The sequence below is a fragment of the Camarhynchus parvulus genome, chromosome 22, assembly GCF_901933205.1.
Source record: "Camarhynchus parvulus chromosome 22, STF_HiC, whole genome shotgun sequence".
NCBI classification, from domain to species: domain Eukaryota; kingdom Metazoa; phylum Chordata; class Aves; order Passeriformes; family Thraupidae; genus Camarhynchus; species Camarhynchus parvulus.
In genome coordinates this window covers 4,850,805-4,873,636 of record NC_044592.1, presented here as the reverse complement: position 1 = coordinate 4,873,636, position 22,832 = coordinate 4,850,805, and the positions used below count along the sequence as shown (strand labels likewise).

The 22,832-nt window shown below is 59.1% G+C and overlaps 2 protein-coding genes across 5 annotated transcripts; both read right to left on the bottom strand.

Annotated features, from left to right (window-relative positions):
* Positions 1-1,891: 1,891 nt before the first annotated feature.
* Positions 1,892-7,302, bottom strand: LOC115912600 (cytosolic purine 5'-nucleotidase-like). 4 transcript variants are annotated; one of them, XM_030964231.1, is made up of 18 exons: positions 6,983-7,302; positions 5,934-6,007; positions 5,735-5,852; positions 5,561-5,656; positions 5,384-5,475; positions 5,236-5,293; positions 5,029-5,122; positions 4,865-4,918; positions 4,680-4,763; positions 4,484-4,525; positions 3,927-4,034; positions 3,704-3,770; positions 3,449-3,619; positions 3,224-3,275; positions 3,081-3,141; positions 2,783-2,959; positions 2,567-2,668; positions 1,892-2,467 (listed from the first exon to the last, which is right to left on the bottom strand). In XM_030964231.1, exons 1-18 carry the CDS (start codon positions 7,120-7,122, stop codon positions 2,420-2,422), a joined length of 1,638 nt encoding a protein of 545 aa, XP_030820091.1. In that variant the 5' UTR covers positions 7,123-7,302; the 3' UTR covers positions 1,892-2,419. The 4 variants fall into 4 exon arrangements, with proteins under 4 accessions (XP_030820091.1, XP_030820092.1, XP_030820093.1 ...); XM_030964232.1 differs by lacking the exon at positions 6,983-7,302 and adding an exon at positions 6,442-6,530; XM_030964233.1 differs by lacking the exons at positions 5,384-5,475; positions 5,934-6,007; positions 6,983-7,302 and having other exon boundaries at positions 5,735-5,851.
* Positions 7,303-7,407: 105 nt separating this feature from the next.
* SLC20A1 (solute carrier family 20 member 1) lies at positions 7,408-15,811 on the bottom strand. Its single transcript, XM_030964314.1, is given in 12 exon segments — positions 7,408-8,071; positions 8,530-8,614; positions 8,865-9,050; positions 9,296-9,845; positions 9,930-10,039; positions 10,041-10,176; positions 11,677-11,796; positions 13,353-13,449; positions 14,654-14,739; positions 14,839-14,979; positions 15,067-15,522; positions 15,669-15,811. Coding segments are annotated over 11 exon segments (1,989 nt in total). The 5' UTR covers positions 15,383-15,522; positions 15,669-15,811; the 3' UTR covers positions 7,408-7,909.
* Positions 15,812-22,832: the final 7,021 nt, after the last annotated feature.

Sequence of the window (22,832 nt, the reverse complement as noted above, 5' to 3'; positions counted from 1 at the left end):
ACGGGACAAACGGCGCGGGGCACAGTCAGCGTTACCTCACTCCGGAGGGCGAGAGGCGTCCGGTGGCGAAGGGCGGCGGGGCCGCGCGGCTCGGGCCATGCTGCGGTTCCACGCGGGCTCTGCAGGGCTCGCCGTTGAGTCAGGGACGGAGCAGAGACTCCGCTCGGCAGCGGTGGAAAAATCATAATCCGAGGCGCTGGATGGAGGGAACGGTGCGGCTTTTATAACCCGTCTCGCTAAACCAAGGCTGGATTTGTTCTGGAGTAAAAACCTCTCACACTACTGGTGAATTAGGAATAGCACACTCTGGAAAATCATATCTGTAAACATGTGCAGAAAGAGAGATAATAATTCTTTTAGTTATTTTATCTAACTTTTCTCACAGCTTCCCAGGAAAATCCTGGGGAGTTATGTCTCCTGGGGAGTTATAATCTCTGTTCAGATTGTATGCAATTACCACACCTCTCCCACCGATTCAGTATGCGCAAGAAGAGTGTGTTTTTAAAATATCTAAATGCAGGTTTAAACATTGAACTTTGCAGCGGAGATGTGTGTGGGCTAGTGAGCGGTGTGGAGACAGCAGCTGTGTCTCCTGGGACTGTGTCCTCCAGGAGTGCCCTCAGCTGCCCTGCCATGACACACACTCTGGTTCTTCTGCTGCAGAATGCTCTCAGTTGGATTGCAATGTTGCAGGCACCTCCCAGTGTCTGGAAGCAATATCCTGAGCAATTTGCTCTGGAACTGCCCTGTGCCCTACCTGGACACACCTGTATGGCCCCTCCTGAGAGGGTTATCTGCAGCCCCAGTGTCTGAGGCACAGGTGGTGGCAATGGCTCTGCCTGAGGAGCTGGGGGCCCTGCAGTGCCCCAGCAGCTTCTGTGCAGAGACTGGCAGCAGCACCAAGGGTTGAGGAGGACCTTGGGGTGCAGCAGGCCAGGCCCCAGCTCCTGGACCTGGTTGGGGTCTGGGGACTGATGAGCCCTGTAAATGCACTCAGGCCCCCACGGGTGCTGTCCCTGCACTTGGAGCAGGCAGGAGCAAGAGACTGGCAAGGGGATTGGCACGTTGGGACGCATCCCCATCCCAGCCACCCTTGTTGGTGTTGGTGCTTGGCACTAACCATGGTGCATGGAAACTGACTGTCATTGCCAATTTGTTATCTTACTGTAAAACTTTCCTACCCTCTCTCTGTGAGCTCCCACGGGCAGCTCCTCACTACGGCAACTCCTTTTCTCTTTCTTCTGCACGGCCAGCTGACTCCTTCCCATCCCTCAGCACAGCTAACAAACGCCAACTCTCCTCTAAACTAGCTAACCTACTCTTTTCTAACAGTCACCCTTATTGGACACAGCTGTGGCCAATTAAGGGCAGGCCTGTTCCTACTCTTTGGTAATAAGTACAGCTGCAACTTGTCAGGGCGTGATTGCCTTCAGCACTGTCTCTATTCTCTATTCTCCAATCCATCTTCCCACACTGGCAGGTGCTCTCTGCTGTGAACAGTGACCACACTGCAGCTGTGGAAGGTGGGGAAGCCCTGCTGTCACCCATGCAGCCCCAGCAGGCAGTGCTCCTGGCCCCATCACGCTCTTCTCCTCCTCTCTCCCAACCCCAGCCTTGGCTCAGCATCTCCATTGAGCCAGGGATGCTGACAGAAGTCTCAGAGCAGTTCTGGCACGGGGTGGCTCCGCTCTGTGGAGTGCTGCTGGCCTGGTCCCTCTGCAGAGTTGGGGATAGCTCGGGGCTGCCACCTTCTCCCTAGGGGCTTGTGCTTGCCCCAGCTGCTGGACAAGGACTGGGGGACTGCCCTTTGCCCCCAGATCTCAGGTGCAGGGACAAAACAGTTTTCCTTTAAAACCAATTTTATGTCTCTGCGGTGCCAGGAGTTTTGAGGACATTTTATAAATAGAAAATGGTAGAAAGAAGAAAAGAGGAACAGCAGGTGCAGGGGGTTCCCCTGGAGCAGGTGTCACCTGCAGAACCCCACCCCATCCACCCAGCACTGCGGTGCTCATGGCCAGGCCCAGAGGCTAAAGGGGCAGGGGGCTTTAGCTGCTGGGAGCCCAACTGCTGCAGTGGGGCTGCCAGGGATGCTGCAGCAGTGGCACTGCCTGTTCACCCTGGTGCTGGATGCTTCCAGGCTGGCACTGAGCTGGTGGGAGAGGAATGAGTTCAAGGGGGACCAGGCAGATATGAATTAAAGGGGCAGGAGCTAGCAGACTTGGGAGGGAGCCTCTCCTGGCTCTGGGCAGAGTCAGGAGAAGGTCCTAACTGCCCAGGGACAGGGGACAGATGTGACAGGGACCAGGAGTCAGGGCCACCAGCCATCCTGTGGCCACCAGAAGTGGCAGCTGGCCATGAGGGCAAGCAGTCCAGGGCCATTGAATGTCCTCCCATGGGCAGCATGGCAGTTGGGGTGTGCTCAGGCTTCTCCATCATCTTCCTCCTCCCCACTTGAGTCCTGGGGGACCTGAGGCAGTGTAGACGGGGCTCAGTGGGCACAGGACCCCAAAGGCATCAGCGTGGCAGGATGCCCATGTCCTTCTGCCCCTGTGCTCCTGCCACCCACCTGCTGGTGAGGGTCACCATGCTGGGCCAGCCAGGGAGGAAGGGCAGTGCCGGCATCCCCTGAGTCCCGGTGAGAGTGCTCCACTGTTGACTCGTGAGCCATCTGCGGGGGGGGACAAGGCTCACAGAGAGAGGCTGGCACCAGCCCCATGCCCCCTCAGGCAGGAAGGGAAACTGAGGCACAGTGGGTGACCAGCAGGGCCTGGGGGCTGCCTACCAGGACAGGGGGAGCCCGGAAGAGGTAGCTGAAGGGGTAATAGAGGAAGTTGATAAAGGAGGCAGCGTAGAGGTCTGCATAGCGCATCAGCTGGTTGGCAAAGAGTGTCTGACGTGAGCCACAGCGGAACAGGCTGCCCATCTTTCCATAGCACATGTCCATCTCATGTGTGACTTTCTGTGGGTGCAGCAGGACGGTCAGGGCACCCAGCAGCTCCTGGGGGGCCCTCCACAGAGGAATTTGTGGTGGGGGGGTGAGCTAAGCTGTGTGCCAGCAGGCACAGTGCCCTGGGTGTCACCTGGATCCGGCGCTTGATGGAGCTGATGTCTGGGCGCTCACTGCTGCCACTGTCCAAGTGCCTGGAACAGAACAGACCCAGCTAAGGGCTCACCTGGAGGGTGTGCTCCCACCCCTGCCTGTCTCCCACCCCAACCAACTCACTGGTACAGCTCGGCCAGGAAGAGATCCAGGCTCCGCAGCTCCTCAAACAGCTCTGCAAGGGCAACAGGGCCAGCTCAGTGCAGGGGCATCACCCACTGCCCAGCACAACCAACAGAGCGTCAGGGCATGGCCCACTGAGGCAGTTTTGCCATCCAGGGGTGTAGGAGGCTCTAGACACCTCTCCTTGCATGGTAAAGTCAGTGTCCCCAGCCCAGCACTGCTCACCACTCTTCTCTGTCCAGACCTGCAGCTCTCGGGCCAGCTCAGGCACCACCAGGAAGGTGCGCCAGCCCTGCCGCTTCTTGGATTTCAGGATGTCCCCGAAGATGTGGTCCCCCATGTAGAGGATGTCCTTGCCCTTCACACCCAGGAGGTCACACACCACATCCGAGGAGCCTGTGACAGCCAGGGGTCAGGGTGGGGGGTGGGCACGTCCCCCTTGCTGCCCACAGAGCCCAGAGAGCCCAGCTGGGTGCTTACCACCAGAGTACACAGCACAGTGCTGCAGGGGGCCCGTGTACGTCCCAATGCGCAGCTTCCCCGTGTCCTGCAGGACAAGAGCACCGCAGGATGGGGACACTGTCACCTCTGCCTGCTTGGTGGCCAGCTGGCCATGAACCCACCTTGCTGTGCCCACAGGAGCCCCCTCAGGGCCCAGATAGTGCCCACCCCCCCAGCCCTGCAGCAGGGGAGAGGCGCCCACCGTGTCCACTTGGCGCAGGACAGTGCCCTCAGCAAAGAAGAGGGGCTTGCGGGTGTCCACCACAATCAGGTCGAGGTAGGACCTCCAGGGCCGCCGTGGGACGTCAGCCTGTGGACGGGGAGGGGGTCAGCAGGAGGTCACAGTGCCCCCCACCTGTGGCTGCAGCTCTCTCCACGGAGAGCAGCAGGCACAGCTTTCCCAGGCACTGTGCTGGGGGAGGCTCTGAGAAGATCAGAGAAAAGAATGATCAACAGTTCTTATCCTCACTTGCTGCACCTGCTGTTGTGAACGTGTGGAATGTGCTATGGAGATTTGTTTACCAAGGGGTGATTTCTTAACTGGCCAATGGTGATGGTGTTTAGATTCAATTGCCTAACCTGGAAAAAGCTGTATTGGACTGTCTGGAAGGGTGATGGGTTTTCTAATAGTATAATATAGTATAGTATAATAAAGTGATTGATCAGCCTTCTGGAATCATGGAGCCAATGCTAATTATTACCCTGTTCAGGTGCCTGCTGCTACAATACCCAGCCAGCCCACAATGGGGACAGACTCACCTTGTCCTCATTGCTGAAGTCAAACAGGTAGGACATGATGGCCTGCAAGGACATCTGGCATCATCACTGCTGCCCCCAGGCAAGGCAGACCCTGCCTGTGCTTCAACACAGCCCCTCTGCCTCCCCCATGCAGGGCAGGGGGGACCATGCAGGGCACTTATCCACGCAGGTGGGGGACAGGGACACCCCTACTCACATCAGTGTAGGTGTAGTCACTGTTGGTGGCCAGGAAGACCTTCCCCACCTCCTTCATGCGGCTCAGCAGCAGCGGCACACGGGGCTAGTGAGGGGCAAGTCAGTGGGGGGGAGCGTGGGGGTGCCACAAGGAATTGACTGAGGGGAGCAGAGTGGGGAGGGGTCCCTGGGGTCTGTACAACTCACATCCTTCACCACGTATTTCTCCAGGTTCTCCAGCGTCTTCTCCTTGAGGCAGCCCTGCAGGAGGAATGGGGTGGGGCTGGCCAAAACCTCCCAGGGGGTGTGTGTGGGAAAACCCCAGCACTGCCAACACCCACCAGCCCCAGCCCCCTGCCCCCTGGACCCACAGAGAGGTGGACATGGTCCATGGCCTCGCGCACATCCTGGAACATGCTGCGGAAGGACATGAAGAGGTTCCCGTGCTTGTAGCCGGTGTCACAGCTGCAACAGGCAGGAAGGGAATGTGAAAGGGGAGCCCTGCTAAGGGAAGTTCCCCCCAAGATCTACACCTGTCCAAGCCAACACCAAGCCCCCACCCACCATCTCCCTCTTACTTGACATATCTGGAGCAGTTGGTGAAGAAGTCCACAAGACAGGCATAGAGGTGGGCCTCTGTGAGGGAGGGGGCCATGAGAAGGGGTGCAGCGCAGGATAGCACCCCAGGGTGGTGGGAGGGCCAGGACAATGGGGATTCTCACTCACCTGTGAGGTTGAAGAGGGTGTTGAGGATGTGGAAGCGCTTCATGTCATCCCGCTGGATGAACTTGTTGGGGTAATAGTGGAGGATTTCGGCTCTGGGGAGGGAGCATGGAGCTGCACTCCACCCTGGGGGACCTCCAACTTCCCCCTGCCCCAGGGGTGGTGAATTCCCAGACTCACCCCTTGAGGAAACGGAAGCCATGGGCACAGACCAGCAGGTTCCCGTGGGAATCCACCTTCAGCAGGTTCCCATACAGGGCATCGAACACCAGCCCCCTGCACCACACACCTGTCAGTGCTCGGGGGCTGCCTTCCCCTCTCCTCCCGTCCCTGGGACCCCCTCCACAAACTGACCGGGTGGGGAAGGTGGGGTCATATTTGTAGGCCAGGATCTCAGGAGGGTACCCAATGGCAACAAGGTGCTCCAGCAGCAGAGCGAAGGCCAGCTCCTCGTAGTCAGGGGACTTGTACACTGCAGGGGCGAAAGGGGGGTGTGGGCAGGGGGAATCCCACCACTGCCCCTCACCCTGCCTTAGGACCCCACAAAACGCACTGGCCAAGGTGTAGTCCATGTCAAAGCCAAAGCACTTGATCTTCTCCAGCGCCAGGCTCCGGTTGACAAAGATCCTGGGGGAGACCACGGGAGGAGTTATGGGGTGAAGAGAGGTTTAGGGCTGGGGGTGGCACAGAGGAAGAGATGGGGTCGTGTTTCCCTATCCCAGTGCCTGGTCAGTGCTCTGGGAGGGTTGTGTGCTCATCCCGGCCCACGGCCCCCACAGCAAGTTATTGGAGCAGAAAAATGGGCTGTGGAGCTGGAAATGGAGCTGGAGGAGGGAGGGGGGACAGTAAGCCCCTGTTCGGACCTGCTCCCACCCCGGCATGTCGACATGGCACCCAGGGCCTCTGCCGCCTCCCTCTGCGACAAAGGTCCCGTAGCTGAGGCCCGGGGCCCTTGCTCGGGGTCCCGCTCCCCTCTCCACCTGTCCTCCCGCAGCCCTCGCCCGGCATCCCCGCTCCTGCTGCCCCCGGTGCTCGCAGTGCCCCCGCGGTCCCCAGCCCACCGGTGCTGGCAGTCCCTCCGCAGGGCCCGGGGGTCGCCCTGCCCGGGGCCCCGGGCCGCCGCCGGGCCCCGCTGGCCCTCGCTGCCCATCGCCACCGCCTCCGCCGCCGCCTCGGGCCGCCGCCGCTTTAACGGAGCCCTGCGGAACCGCCCCCCCGGCCCCGCCTCGGGCGGCACGGCCGGCACGGGGCCGGGGCACCCCGGGACCGTGACCCCGGCCGGGGCAGCCGTTCCCCGCGTGCTCCCCCCGGGGTACGGACACCCCTTCCCGCCTGTGCCCCTCACACGGGGAGCGCCCCCGCGCCCCTTCACCGGGGCTCGCTGCCCCCGCGCCCCCCGGACGGGCCCTGTTTGCCCAGCGGCGAATCATTAACCGGGGTCAGGGCCCGGCCTCGCCGCCGCCCCAGAGCCGCCCCGAGGGCACCGCGGAGCCGCCCCGGCCTCACTCGGGGGATCGGGAGGATGGGGCACGCCCGGCCCGGGGGACACCCGGGGGACACAGCGACCCCCGCCCGGGGTTCCCTCACGGCCCCACACAGCACCTCCCGAACCCTCCGTGTGCCCAATGCTCCGGCCCCTCTCCCGGCTGCCCCCGCCCGGGGCTCTTCCGACACCCCGGGGCCGCTGACGCGGGGCCCGGCCCGGCCTTGACCCAGGCGGGAGGGAGCAGCCCACGGCACATGGAGGGGCCGCGGAGCAGCTGCTGTGCCAGGGCTGTGAGGCGCGGATAAGGCCGGACACACAGCCACACATATCCCCACAGCGGGCTGGAGCCGCCCCCAGGTGCAGGGCCCCGATAACCCCAGCGCAGGGCTGTTTACAGCCCCTCCCGTGATACAGGCGGCACGTGGGGCTCTTATCTCTGTCCCCAGCTCCCTCCTGGGGCTCAGGGCCAAAGCAGCGAGGGCTGTGGGGCAGCATTTGGGGCCCTCGCCGTGTCCAAAATCCTCAGAACCACAGGCAGCACTGGCATACAAAGGAAATCTTTATTAAGTCCGAGGTAGCAGCAGTGACAGGGGCCAGAGGGCAGCCCCCAGGGCCCCCAAGCAGGACGGTGTCCACACCACTACGCAATGGAGGCAAAGCTGAACACTGCACAGCCTGCGAGAGGGGCACCCCACGACTCCCTGGCCCTTTGTTCCAGGGCAGGCAAGGACCAACCTCTGTCCTTCCCCAAAAAATCACTGCCAGGGGATCGGTAGAAGTGAGAAAGTGGCCCCCAGTAACTGCTTATCTACAGCTACAGCAGATCAGGGGGGTCACCTGGGGGCACATACAGCCCTGGCAGTGCACCCCCACAATGTTAGCGCCAAGATAGTTATATTAAAAAAAAAAAAAAAAAGATAGATACTTCAGTGACAGCACTATGCGCAGATGGGCGCAGCTGCCACCCCACAGCAGGCAGCCTTGGTGGCTCCTCTCAAGGGAGGACAGCAGTGGGAAGCAGGAGCAGTGGGACTCTGGTGCCCTCACACCTTCGGGACAGCGTACTTGAAGACAGCCATGATGGCAGCGCTGATGAGGCCGGAGATGGGGACAGTGACGAACCAGGCCATGAAGATGTTTCGGAAGAGGCGCCAGTCCACCGCCTTCCTGGAGCGCAGCCAGCCCACCGAGACGACTGAGCCCACCTGCACGAGGAGCCAGGGCACGCTCAGCACCAGAGCAGCCCTCTGCACCCCCCAAACACGCACTCCTTCACGCCTCAGGCAGAGCCCTGGGTCCTGCCCCGGCCTGTGGGCACCGCACAGAGCGCAGGCAGGGAGTGCACGGCAAGGAGCTGCCAGCCCAGAAGGGTGACAGGACCAGGATCCCGCAGCACTCGGGTTCCCATGGCCTCTTGGCAAGAGCCTAGGGGACCATGAAAGGGGTTTTGTTCTGCCATCACCTCTCAAGTGCCCCAGGGGCCCACCCCGAGGCTGGGCAGCCGCTGCCACCTCACATTGAGATGCAAGCAGCGGAGCTGGGAGCTGACAGTGGCCAGTGGCCCAGAGTGGGGCCTCCCACACAGCTCAGCCCTGTGAGCACCAAGAGCTGGGAACTCTGCGCTCAAGCCGAGCCAAAGCCATGCCCCTGGTAGCCCTCCTACCTTGCAGTGGGTTGTGCTGATTGGGAGGCCGACGTTGGAGGCAATGACCACCGTCAACGCTGAGGCCAGCTCGATGCTGAAGCCGCTGCAGGGACAGAGAGCAGATCAGAACAGGGGCACTGGATACCCCAAAACACCGTGGGCTCAGCTCAAGGCAGCACAGCTTGGCTCTGCAGCCCCCAGATGAACCCCCCAGGATGCAGCAAAGTGTTGGAGCCACAGACACCCCAGCTCCACCACTGAAAACCCCGGGAGAGAATGGAGAAGGGCTCCTGGAGCAGAATGCAGCTCTCAGGCTGCACAGAACCTCCCCTCTGCTCCATGGTAGCCCTTACCTGGATGGTGTGATGGGAGTCAGGTCCTTCCCCATTGTCTGGATGACTCTCCTTCCCCAGACCCACAAGCCAATGCAAATCCCTGCACCCCCATAGAGAAGCAGCCAGATGGGAGTTGCCACCTTGGTAGCCACATCGCCCGTCTGATAGACCAGGTAGAGTGCAACCAGGGGCCCAATGGCATTGCTGGAAGAGAAAGAGGAACTGGTCTAGAGGGCCAGAGGCTCTTGGCAAGATAGAATATCCCTGGAAGTGTTCAAGGCCAGGTTGGATGGCACGTGGAACAACTGGGTCAAGAGGAACACGTCCATGGCAGGGGATTGGAACAAGGTATTTAAGGTCCCTTCCACCCCAAACTATCTTATAATTCCATGATTCTGTGAGCACTAGCCCCAGCTAGCAGCCTCCCTGGCTCCCACAACTCCACTAACCTGACATCATTGCCTCCGTGAGCGAAGGAGCCAAAACAGGCTGTGAGGATCTGCAAGAACTGGAAGAGCAGAGACACCTCAGGCTTGTCCTGCTCGTGCCACTCTTCCAGGGAGCCAGTGCTGCCCTTGCGGTCAGTGGCCCCCAGCTCTGCCTGGGCTGTGTTCAGGTCCACGTCTGCAGCCGGGTGTGCGTCCGCCACTGCGTTGCAGTAGCTGGTGTAGCTGTCCATGCGGACCCTCTTCTTCGTGTCCACCACAGACCAGCTGAGCTTCTCCCCCTCCTCGATGTCCCTGGCCCGCAGAGAGTCCAGGGGCATGCCACAGATGGCCATGGTGTAGGAGGTATAGCTGTTATTGCGCCGCAGGGGCTTGTCCCCCGAGTCCCCCATGCAGTCCCCCATCTTGGCCAGATGCAGCTTGTGCAGCAGCTCCTTGTAGAGGCCGGAGTCCTTGTGCACAGTGTGGTACTGGTACTGCCCCCCTGAGCCCAGCTGGTGGCCCACTGCCTGGCTCAGGTGGACCAGGTTGCCGTTGGGCAACCGCACAGCTCCTGCCAGGGGGGACAGCGGGGTTAGCACCACGGGGTGCCTGGGCTGGGGGAGTCTCAGCACCCCAATCACCCCCTGCTACTCACCACTGTCAATGCTTGTTTCCTTTAGGTCAAAGCTGGGAAGCCTCTCCTGCTCTGGGGCCTCCTCCAGCTCCCCCAGGTTGAAGGAGACCATCCTCTCCTCCCCCGCTGCCCGGGGGGACGGTTGACCCTGCATCAGTAGTGGGGCCCTTGGCATCTTCCAAGGGCATCTTGGCCTCCTCTTGCTCCTCCTTTGGGCAAACATTCTTCTCCATCAAGGGGCTTTCAGAAGGACTTGATTTTATCTCTCCTGCAAAGAGGGGCAGCTGCCATCAAACCCCTTTCCACCGCTGCACCCAATGCCAGCAGCAAGCCCACACCCCTTGCCACTCAGATTTATAGCAGCCAAATAAAATTTACAGCTCCTCCACATCCTGAACTTTGGAAACTGCTGGACAGTCACACCTTGTCCCGGGCACAACAGCCAAACCATCTAAGCCAGCTCATCCCCTATTTTTAGACACCCCCACCCACACGGGGTGTGGTGAACACCATTATGGGGCTTTTATGTCGGTAATGTCTAGTGCAGAGGTTCCTCTTTGGACCATGTTTGTCCCATCCCTGTGGGCTGTGGGATGGACCCACTTCTGTAGCGGCTATGACCCCTGAAGCTGACAGAGAGGCGCCCAGAAGAGCCCAGCTCCTCTACCAGCCCAGCAGCTCCAGCCTGGGCTCCTCTCCAGCTTCCACTGGTGGATGACAAACCCAAACAGGAGCTGGTCTCCACCCCCCAAAGGCAGCCTGGTTTCCTGTCCACCCTGGGCAGCCAAACCAGCAGCACCAAGCTGTGGAACCTGAGGCTGTTCCTCCGCCTCTAACAGTAAAAGCATGTTTTCTCCAGGTGAAAACATGAGGTCAGCTCCTTCAGACAACAACCAAAACCACCTTCTTGTCATAAACATGACCATTTCCCTGTCACTTTGTTTGCCTCAAGGGCTGGGTTGTGGCATCAACCCTCCATCCTGGCATCCAGTCCCAGCAGAGCAGTCTCCCCCTGCATGCCCACCTCCTCCCAGGGATGCTGTGGGCAGGCAGGGAGCATAGCATGCCTGACAGGCAGAAGAGCCCACCTCACCTCACGGGCAGGAGTTAAGTTAAACAGCTGGAGGATTGTCAAGAGCAGCCATAAAGCTGTTAGTCACACCCCAATTACACCAGCATAACAAGGACATCCCCTCATCACCAACTCCCAAGGCCCCAGCCTGCACACATCATTGATATTCAGGACCACATGCAGTTCCAAGTACTGCTCTGGAGGCAGAGCTCCAGGCTGATCCTTTGGATGCCTTTCAATAGAGTGTTTTGGGTTTTTTTGCTACAGGCAAAGGATTTCGTCAGCTTTAAACTTGTGATCTGCATCAGCCAGGCCAAGGATTGCTCAGCAGGTATGAGAAGATTAAAGGTTACAACAGGCACGTTGTCTCTTGCCTTCTCTCTCCTCTGTTAGAGCAGGACAAGCTGTCTGACACTGCCCACAGCTCCAGGAGAGACCACCCTGCAGATCAATCAGCCTCAGACACTGCTCAGCAGCACAACAGCTGCTCCTGGGGGGGTCTGGGTGCCTGGGTTAGGAGCAGGCAGAGCCCAGCCTGCTGAGTGCCCCAGTGACTCAGAGCAGGTTAATCCCCGAGCGAAGAGGAGGATTCTGTTAATAACAGCCCCACAGCTAATGGGATCTCCCACTGGGAAGAGAAGTGGGTTAGCCAGAGCGTGCCCATCCCCGAGGATTGCAGAGGGACATGGTACTTACGGTCGATTTTCTTCTTCATTCTCGGACATACAAAGAACCAGACGACAAGAGCACAGACAACAGCACTCCCCGCCGAAATTAGGAGGATACCCCACAGAGGAAGTTTGTCAAAGCCCAGCACTAGGAAATAAAACAACGGATCTTTGAAAACCTCTGGGCAAAACCCTCCTCGATATATGACTTTGGTTTTCCCAGGCACAGGGACTCCATCACCTGCAACAGACCTGAGCTAATCCACCTGCCAGGGAGAAGCACTGCTGGGAAGGCATCACTGACCTTGCTGAGACCCCAGCCATGCTCTCAGCCCCACAGGTCACATTCCCATCAGCAGCTGACCCCTCACAGCCCCTTCCCCCAGCCAAGCCCTGTACAGAGTGGTGCATGCCCCGGGCTCCACACAGCTCTCGTCTCCTCATTTGCTGCAATGTCAAAGGAAAAAACACCTCCCAGTGTGGCTGCTGCAGCGCCAGTGCCGCTTCCCTGCTCTGGAGAGGACACGGATGCTGGGCTGCTCCCACCCTGGAGCTCTCCAGCCCCTGCAGCTGCTGGGGAGGGCAGCTCTTCTGCTCCAGGAGTCAGTGGCAATTTAGGCTTCACGGCGTCTGAGGTGATACGTGACCCACTTAGGAGCATTCTCACAGGCAGCCTGACTTTGAGCAGAGGACTGGCATCACACAAGCCCAGGCAGGGCATCAGGTGCTTGTGACTATCCAAACCCTGCATTTGCTGCTGTAGGCAGTGCCTTATTGCTCCTGAAGCAGCCCAGACACCTCCAGCAGACACAGGTCTGCCTGCAAACCCTGTGCTCAAGCAACCTAGAGCTCACTCAGCAGTTCAGGGCTCAGGATAAACACAGATCTACTTTGGACATGCCAAGGGATCAAGTGATTTGGGTGCAGCCCCAGTGCCTCCAGCAGCACCACTGCAGGCCTGTCCTCCTCTCCCCCATGCTGCAGAGCCCAGGGAAGGGGAAGCTGACATCCCTCCAAAAAATTTTCCAGCCACTGTTTACAGAGCAAACCCTGCCAGAGCCAGCACTGCCTGCCCGCATCCCACCTCCAGAGGCTCCTCCACAACAGGAAACCCACGCTGACACCAGAAAACAGCTCAGGCCGAGTCATCCCAGCAAACAACGGAGGTGACGGAGCCTCTGGGTCCGCAGGCAAATCCACCTATCCCTGCTGAGCCTTCTCTTAGTCCTGCTCCTGACCTGTCCCCTGCCACACAGCACCCTATCTTAGCTTTTCCACCTGAAGCTCAGACTCTGCAGCACACAGGCCAGCTCTTCTGGACAAGAGTAATTAGCTTGTTTTTAGGGACAGGATGAAGCAGGAGGTGCAGCCCCATCCCTGCTCCTAGCCCCACTGCTGGCAGCCAGCAGATACCTGAGTTTTAGCACAGCTAAGAGACGGGAAAGGGGAGCCATGTTATTGGCCAGTCCTGGGAAGTCTAAGGAGAAAGGTCTGGAGGAGTTTAGTTTGAGCAGGTTTCTTTGGCTGGGCAACTACCTAGCCCAGACAGTGCAGGCTAGCCTGCCGCCTTCCGTAACCGGCACAGGCCAGCCGCCTTCTAGGAGATCTCAGCCCTGTAAAGCAAAAAAGGGGTAAATCGTGCATTTAATGGAGGCTTTGGAAAGAATTTCAAAATTCAGGTTGAAGCATTTGCTGTGCACTTACAGGGCGCCCCAGTGTACATGATGGAGAAGAGGTTGATTCCCACAGTGCAAGCGTAGAAGACGGGCAAAGCTCGCAGGCCGTTGGGAACAGGATCTGCCTGGAAAACACAGAGCAGTGCTGCAGAGAGGCACACTGGGGGCTGTGCAGCAGCCCAGGAGCAGCTCAGCAACAGATCCTCTCCAGAAGGGGCTTGTGCCCTCAGTCACCTACAGACAACAGCTCCCAACAGCCTTTAGGGAACAGCCCCCAGTCAGATGGAGGGCAGGAGGTAGCACAACACCTGGATCCCACAAGGCTCCCCAGAGAGCTAGGGCAGGCCCAGCCAAGGCTTCCAGCACTCCCAGGTCTGAAACAACTCATCTCTACCTGGCTTCTGAACCCTTTCCCTGGCTCCCTAAACTGCCACCTCCACTTATATTTTTCTTTCAACTCCCCAATAACTTTCAAAGCTTTTGCCCCTTTCCAGCTGACTTGAACAAAATAAAAAGTCCATTAGTCATAAAGGAGCTTATTTGACCACATAGCTGGCAGCAAGGCCCTCACCCCAGCAGAAGGAGTGTTTAATCTCCACTGCTGCCCAGCAATTGGGATTTGGCATCAGGACAAGCACACCAAGCCTCCCTGAATGTCAAGCAGCACGAGCACCAGGACGGAGCGTGATAGGGCCAGCCATGATTTGGGAGGCTGGTTACACAAGGTTACTGTGACAGTGGTGACACTGAGCTGTTCTAAAGGGCTGCCACTGATAAGATCTTAACATCTCTTCAATTGTTAGAGGTAAAACTTAAAGGAATTTAACCTCAGATATGCAGAAGAGAATACTGGAGTTTCTCTGCATAATTGGGGTCTCAGGAATGTGGTTTCCTCAGCCTCGGGAACAATTCTGTCCCTCCTAGCTGAGGAATGCCATGGCTGTGGATAAAAACCTTCACCTGCAGCCTACCCCATGGAAAAAAAGCCCCTTACACCATGATTTTGGAAAAGCCCAGCTGACAGCTCTGGTCTTATCAATTCTGAGCTACTTCATTACTGGGAAACAGGGCTGCTCCTGCTGAAGCCAGGCAAGACAACTCCCATGTTTCAGAGGGGAGGTGATGCCCCAAACCCTCCAAGTCCACCCTGTGGAGTGGCCACAGGCCCCATTTTCTCACGTCTTCAGCTCCCAAAGGACTCCCCTGATGCCAACACAGACACTCCAGGATGTGCCAGGAGAAGACCTGGTGGCCATAAGCCAACGAACAAGTCCACTGAGAGCAGCCCAGAGCCCCAAAACATCAGAAAACAGGGCAGACAGCCCTTACCTTACAGAGGATGAACCTCTGGACGAGGAAGAACAGGATAGCAGACATGATGCCCGAAAGAAGGGGTGAGATGAACCAGGACAACACTAGAAAGTGGGAGGCACAATCAGCATCCTGCTGCTGGAAAAGGAAGCCCAGGGACACATGGGGTCCATGGCTGGGGTGGTCCTGCAAGCTGGACTTACCAATCTTCAGCAACTCAGACCACTTGACACCTTCCTGCCCTTTAGCCACCAGTGAGAAGCCAATGGTGGCTCCAACGATGCAGTGGGTTCCAGAAATGGGGAGCTTCAAGAATGAAGCCATCAGCTGCCACACAGCAGATCCTGGAGAAGAAGCAGCCTACTAAGAAAGCCATCACCAGGGCATCCCGGGACACAGTGCCCCTCCACCGTGACCTCCCCGCTCCTTACCGGACATGGCGCTGATCGAGCCTGCCATCAGCAGCTGCTGTGTGGAGTTGTACATCTCGACATCGATCAGACCCTTGCGGATGGTCTCGCTGACCTTGGCCCCCAGCAGCACGGAGCCCACCGTCTCGAAGATGCTGGCCAGGATGCAGGCCTGCCGCAGGGTCACCACCCCCGAGCCCACGGCCGTGCCGAACGAGTTGGCCACGTCGTTCGCACCGACAGAGAAGGCCAGGACGAAGGCGATGACGAAGCCCAGGACCAGCATCCAGAGGAAGTCGGCCATGGGGGCGGTGGGCACCGCGGGGGTCGGCTCCATGGCGATGGGTTAATAAATTAGGTATAAAATTAAATAGAGGGATCGCTATAGGGCTCGGGGACACCGCGACGTCCTAGGGGCCCGTGGGTCGCAGGGGCTGGGGGCCGGCTGCCGTGCCATGGTCCGCGCCGCTCCTCATCCTGCGGGAAGGACAGAGCTGAGCGGGGCGAGCACCGGAACCGGCCCTTCCCGCCGCCGGTAACGGCCGCTCCCGCGCGCGCCACCGCCCCCTCCCGCCGCCATGCGTGCGTGCGTGCGCCCGCCCCTGCCCATCACCGCCGCTCACCGCTGCGCCGCGCCGGGCCGCGCTAACCGGGAATGCCCAGCCGCGTGCGGTGCCGCTCGGCCGCGCTGCCGCCCGGGCCCCGCTGCCCTCCCTCGGTCCCGGTCGGTGCCGCCGCCCGGTCTAAGGCGGCCACAGCGCGCGGCGCCTTTAACACCGCCCCCTGCCCCCGCGTGACCGCGGGCCCGCCCCCGCCCGGCCCGGGCCCGCCCTCGCTGCCCATTGGCCCGCGCTCCGGGGGAAATGGGAGGGGCCGCGCCGCCATTGGGCAGTGCCGAGTACGGAGACGGAGCCCGGCCCCGCCCCCCCGCGCGGGCAGCGCGCCGGAGAAGCACGTGCGCGCCCGGTCTGCCGGGGGAGGGACGGCGCCGGAACCGGCACGGCATGGCACCGGCACTGCATGGCATAGCACGGCATAGCACGGCCTGGCACCGCAACCGGCACGGCATGGCATAGCATGGCCCGGCACCGGCACTGGCACCAGTACGGCATGGCCGGGCACCGGTACCGGCACTGGCACGGCATGGCCCGGCACCGGCACTGGCACAGCATGGCCTGGCCGGGCACATCTGGCACGGCTTGCCACCGGTGTGGGCTCTGCTCCAGTGTGGCACGGGCACAGTCCAGCAGGTGTGAGGGCCCAGGCTGGGCTGCAGCACAGCTCAACTCGCTTTGGCACAGGTGTGGGGTTGGCCCAGGTATGGAACTGCTCTGCTCAGCTCCAGCATGTCCAGCCTGTGCCAGCCCAGGTGGGCAAGGAGCTACTACCCACGGGGCTGGCACTCCAGTGTGGCTCAGTCCCACTCCAGTGTGGCTCAGTCCCACTCCAGCTCTGAGCTGGCATCACACACAGGCTTTGCACCTGCACTGGTTGAGACCAGCACCAGCCCAGGGGTCCCCACCGGCCTCAGCAAGGACCACAGGTGGGGACTGAAACCAGTTCCCACCAGGATCAACATGAGTGTGGCAGCTCTGGGGATCCTGCAAGGTCCCAGGAGATTCCCAGGAAGTCCTGCAGGGTCCCCCAGCCCCTCCAGCCAGGGTGGCACAGGCAGGGGTGAGCCCCTCTGCGTGCAGCGTCTGTGGATGTGTGTGCGCAGCCAGCCCCACGTGCCCAGGCCCACGCTGGGGGCACATGTGTGCCCCGAGCTGGGGGAGCCCCTCTCCCATTCCCATCTGGGGTGATCATTGCCCAGCAGGAACCACGGCTCAGTGCCCAGAGGCAGCCCCGGGGCAGGGGTCAGCCGGCACAGGAAGCTGGGGTGTGTGGCGAGGGGCTGTGCCACCACACGGGTCAGCAGCTGGGGCTGGCACGGCCGGGCCACTGCACACCGCCACGTCATGGGGACGCAGTGACAGGGGCTGCAGGTGGCCCCTGGTGCCGGGGGAAGTGGCCAGGGTGCCCCAGCCCTGCTGCATGACTGCCCCTGCGTCACCCGGGCAGAGTCCAGCCCGTGTCCCCACGGGCCCTGTGTCCCCAGGGCCACGTGCAGCACTGCCTGCACAGACCCACAGCCTAGGCTGGGGGACGGAGGATGCGTACCTCAGCCTGAGCACCCCCTGCACTCTCAGCTCCCCAAAGCATTAGCAGAGGTGAGCCCACACCTTTCCCCTGTCCCCACTCCACATTCCTGCCCTAGATGCGTGAACTGGGGAGGAAACTGGCAGGAGTGCCTGGATGAAGCTGGTAGGATCCATGCTGTGGGCCCCCAGATCCCATAAGCCTGTACCCCCAAAGCTGGGAAGGGATCCAGGTCTCTCTGCACCCCGGCAGGGGTAGGGGCAGGTCTGGGGTGCAGCACTGGGCATGCAGGTGCAGCCACAGGGACGTGGGGTGCAGCACTGGGTGTGTGGGGTGCAGCACCAAACACGGGATGTCGCTATAGGACACGAAAGAACACAAGCGCACACCACGGTTCTCAAGGTGAAGAAAAAAGGGAAGTTTATTTTCTGACTCCAACATTTATAGTTTTCTAAGAGTGGCAGTGGATTGGAGGGTAACAGTGCCACCTCTCCAATGACACTGGACAAACCAACAGTCTATCAACTTTCTCTTCTTCCATAAAGGAATGCAAAACAATGAGTTATTTACAGAAAGTGTGTGAGAAAGTTTGCTACAAAAATGTCAACATCAGAAGGCTTAGAAAATCTTAAAAAATCAAAGTGACAATGGGGCACAGCACAAAGTGTGCAGGTGTGGGGCCAGGCGTGGAAGGGCCTTGCAGGGGGTACAGAGGGGTACAAACCTTGCACAGATCACAGAACTGAAGAGATGGACTCAGGGCCAAGGATCTGCTGGGGAGGAGTAGGCTGGGCGGCCCCAGGACAGTGCACTACAGGTTCCCAGCACTGAGGAGGGGATCCTCCGACCTTTGTCAGCTTCACCCCTGCAATGAGCCCCACCCTGAGCGGGGGCACTGTGACACTGGAGGCAATTAAGGCAGCACTCTGGGAGCTGCTGGGAAACGCCCTGGGAAACACTCCAGCCTGTGGCCATCTCACCTACAGAGCCAGGCTCTGCATCCCCCGCCCCAGTAACACCAGTAAGTCTGTAACTCCCGCACTGGGAGCCTTTGATGGATGCTGAGCGTGCCCTGAAATCCACCTGCTTGGCATCACCACTCCCAGTCCTGGTGCTGGCTTGGACCTGCAGGTCCCTGGATGTGCCCGGGTGCTCAACAGCATCACTGGGCATCCCAGCACTCATTGGCACACTCTGGACCTCTTAGGTGTCACCAGCAGTCTCCAGAAACCCCCAGCACTGCAGCTGTTGGTATCCCTGCCTACCCGGGCTCCACTCCTGACTGATCCTCTTACTTCACGTTGTCCTACTGAGTTGTTAATTGGTAATAAATTAAAATTAATTTTCCCAAGTCAAGCGTTTTGCCCATGACTTAACTGTTGAATGATCTCTGTGTCCTTACCTCACCCCAAAAGTTTTTCCACAGCTCTCGCTCCTGCCACATGTGCCTCCATGGCCCCTCCCTGTGCCACCAGCTGGGCACTGAGAGTGCAGTCATGTTCTGTGAGAACTTACATGATCCATACACATGATCCATGAATAGTTTGGTTTGTCGGAGCAACAGGAAAGCAGGTTCAGAATAAATGCATGAACCACAGAGTGTTAATATGTCATGACAAAAGGTATAGAACAGAATAGATATAAAATATTCCTGGGTCTGTGAGTTGCTGGAGGCTGGGAGGCACTCAGTGCCTGTTCTGGACAGCAGCCAGACACAGGCAGAGCTCCACAGGGGACACCTGCACAGGCAGCCCACCTTTTCCTGGTGTTCCAGTAAGCTGGGATGGAAAAAGCCCTGCCAAGGTCAGCCCCAGCTCCTTTCATTGCCATACATTTCTCCAGGGGATGGTGCCCAAGCATATGAAACAATCTCACCTGCATGGGAGACCCCTTCCACTCACTGCGTGCTGGTGGATCACTGGCAAAGGCATTAGTGAATACAAATCACATTGTGGATAAGGCTGAAAGAGACAACAGCGGGATCATCTGGTCCCACCTCCCTCCTCAAGCAAGGTCATCCAGAGCACATTGCACAGAATTGTGGTCAGACAGTCCTGGAATATCACAAGTGGGTGAGACTCCACAACCTGGGCAGTCTGTCCCAGTGCATGGCCACCTGCACAGAGTTCTTCCTCACATTCATGTGGAATTAATATGAAATTGCAAAAAACACAACGAAGGGCCATGTCCAGGGTCATTGTATTGCTTACAGCATGGATAATACACATAGTGAAAATCAAATTAGAAGCAATTAGAATCAGTGGCATTGTGGGGCTCCCCTCACCCCCTCAGTACCCAGGGGACCCGTAGTGGCAACCATGTGAGTTTGCTGCCAGTACAACACAACTGATTGTGCTGCTGCTCTTTATTTAAAAATACAAATATTCTCCAAACACTGCTGGCTCCTGTCGGGCTGCCTGGGCCCTCTGAGCTGGCTCAGGCAGCTGCCAGGTGCCTGTGGACAGAGGAAGCTGCTGAGGCGTGCTGGGCACAGGGTGGGTGTGAGGATGTGGAACAGCCTGGGCACCCCTGGGCCGTGGGCACCCTGCACAGGGCACAGAGAGGGCTCTGGGCCAGCCCACAGCACCAATCTCCACTCACTGCAGCTCCAAACGCCTCATGCCACCCCGTGCTGCCTCAGCAGCTCTCCTCTGCCCCACCAGCTCACTTTCTCCTCTTCCTCCACACATGGATCACACAGCACAGCACCATCCCCAGCAGCATGGAGCCAAGGATGGCCGCGATGCCCTCGATGCAGTAGGTCTGGAAGGAGCTGGCATCCACGGCGTTGGTGTCTGCCCTGCCCAGCACGGGGGTGTCGGGCTCTGCCTCGCCGTCCCCGGCGCCCGGCTTGGCCCCGCTGCCCCCGGTGCTGGCTGATCTCCTGCTGACAGCGCCGCTCAGCCCCAGGCTCTTCACTCCTGGAGTGCCAATGGTGCATGTCAGTGTGTCCTGCACGCCTCTGGCCATCTCACCAGAGGGCTGGCATTGCCAGCAAATGTTCTTTGCTGCCTCGCTAGCAGCTCTGTGTCACAGACATCTTTTATGAAAAATCCTTTCCCCAGGATTTTTCCTCCTGAGAAGCTGAGAGGCCTCAGGAACAAAATGTAACCAATGGTTATCTGCTGCTGTGGAATGCAACAGGTGCATCTGTGGTTGGTCTCATGTGGTTGTATCTAATTAATGGCCAATCACAGTCAGCTGGCTCGGACAGAGAGCCAAGCCACAAGCTTTTGTTATCATTCTTTCTTTTTCTATTCTTAGCCAGCCTTCTGATAAGATCCTTTATTCTATTATTTTAGTATAGTTTTAATGTAATATATATCATAAAATAATAAATCAAGCCTTCTGAAACACGGAGTCAGATCCTCATCTCTTCCCTCATCCTTGGACCCCTGTGAGCACGGTCACAGCTCTGAGCAGGGGAATATCCTGTGGTGGCAACGCTTCCTCAGCCTCAGTAAAACCAAGGGAACTCCCAAAGGCCTTGCAGGTCCCCACTCTCTGCACCCTCCCTCTCCTCAGGGCGTTGCTAACAACCCAAATCCAGTTCTTCCAGTGTCTGCCTTTGCTCCCTGCCCCTGGGGACTCTTCCCACAATTTCTCTTGTGCTCTGGCCAGGGATGATCTGACTGGGGCAATCACAGTCCATGGGACTCAGCTGGCAGTACAGACTCTGGGCCACCCTTGCAGCTCACCAGTGCCCACAAGGGTCCCTCAGTTAGGGTCTGAGTGTGGCTGGGGGTCTTTGGTGCGCCCCTCCATGCACCCAAAACCTCGGCTGCCCGACTGTGCTGCTCAGGAGTGACCTGTGCCCACCTCCTACTATTGCCTTCAGCTCCCTCAGGATGTCATGCAGCACTTTGGTTGTCTCCACGGAAGACTGTTCCCTTCCATCTTGATACTCTGGACCTTGATGCAGAGAATAAAGTTGCATTTTGCCCCCAGCAAACCCTGTGAGCAGCCCTCAGGCCGTGCAGTCGGTCAGCACTGACGAGTGACTCCTGCAGAGCCAGGGCAGCTCCACTGCAGGGTCCAGCTGAGAAGTGGGGAACGCCCTGACAGTGCCCACAGCTGCGCCCAGACTCGCCCAGGAGCTCCCCCCATAGCCTGGAGCACCATCTGTCCTGATGGAGCAGCAGAACAGGGAAGAGGATCATGGAACAACACAGCACACCAGGCTGTGCTCCCTGACCCTGGGAATCCTTCACATTTCCTCTTGCACTTGCCTATCTTTGCCGAAGGATGCAGCTGTCCCCATGGTCGGGACTCAGGAGCTGGACAGAGAGGATGGGGGGAGCGCAGGGAGCACAGCTGGACAGGGGGAGCACAGCTGCCTGACCAATCGACCCTTGGAGTGGACAAACCCCATTCCTGTGCCAAGGAGAGTGCACCCCTTTGGGCCCCAGCTGTGAGGAGGCATCCCCTGGGTTGTGCTGGGGCCTCGGGGGTCTCACGGTGGGGCTGCACAAAGCACAGCCATCCCCACACACCTGCTGTGTGCACGGCGCTCTCCCCGGGGCCTGCCAGGCCTTCCCCAGGCGCCTCCTCCTCCTCCTCCTCCTCCTCCTGCGCTGCAGAGACACAGAGAGAGAGTCAGGGCAACCCCGAGCCCCTGCTGCCCGTGGGGCTCTGCAGAGCACCCCCGGCCTGGCTGCCACCTACCCACGGGCTCTGCTTGCCACGGAGCTGCCCGGGCTGGCCGGGCCAGCAGGAGCAGGCTGAGAGCCAGGGCCCAGCGTGCCCATGCCATGCTGCAGCTGCTGGTGCAGCTCCTGGTGCTGCTGCTGGTGCAGCAGACGTGACACCCTCCTGCCCTGCACACCTGCAGGGCCTGGATTTGCAGCTCCACAGGGCCCTTTGTGACCTCAGGGGGTTCCACAAGCAATGTTCTGCCATCTCCACGGCAGTCTCCCCTGTTCTCCATCTCCACCCAAATGTTCCCCAGCTGCTGGAGACAGCTCAGGCAGAGCCACCAGACTCAGCCCTTCCCCAGCACACACAGGCTTCTCTGGAGCTGCTCTAGAAAACTCTGCAGAGGCCACCTGGGGCTTTACCTGTGTGCAGAGCAAGTCCCAGTGCTACTGGGAGTGCCTCAGGGTATCAGGTGTGCACCTGCCCTGAGCAGGGACCAAACCCTTCCTGGATTCCCCTGGAGGAGTCAGGAGCTGATAACACCTGGGAGTGATCCCAAACCCTCGGTGCCCACATCAGTCACCAAAAAGGAGTGGCAGCTGTCAGCTGGCACAGGGAGCTGCTCACTCACTCGGCCCCTCGGGGAGTAAGGAGCACGCTCAGGAAAGCAAAAGAAACACAATTTGGGGGCTGAGATTGAAACTGAGAGGAAACTCGCTGACCTTGGCTCCCAGCAGCACGAAGCCCACCGTCTCTCTATTTATTTAAGTAAATAAATATATTTATTTATATAATAAATAATTATCATTTATTATAATAATAAATATTATTGGATAGTCGCAGTGCTGATCAACGGGAGCAGCTGATGGAACCGTTTTTGGTTTCGGTAGCTTTGATCCGGTGTGTCCCAGGACCTTTGTGGACGGCTGGATGAACCCACGGGCCGAGGGTCACAGTGGCGGGGGTCACCGGGCCAGAGAGCGGGACCGGAGCGAGGGGACGGCTCGGGA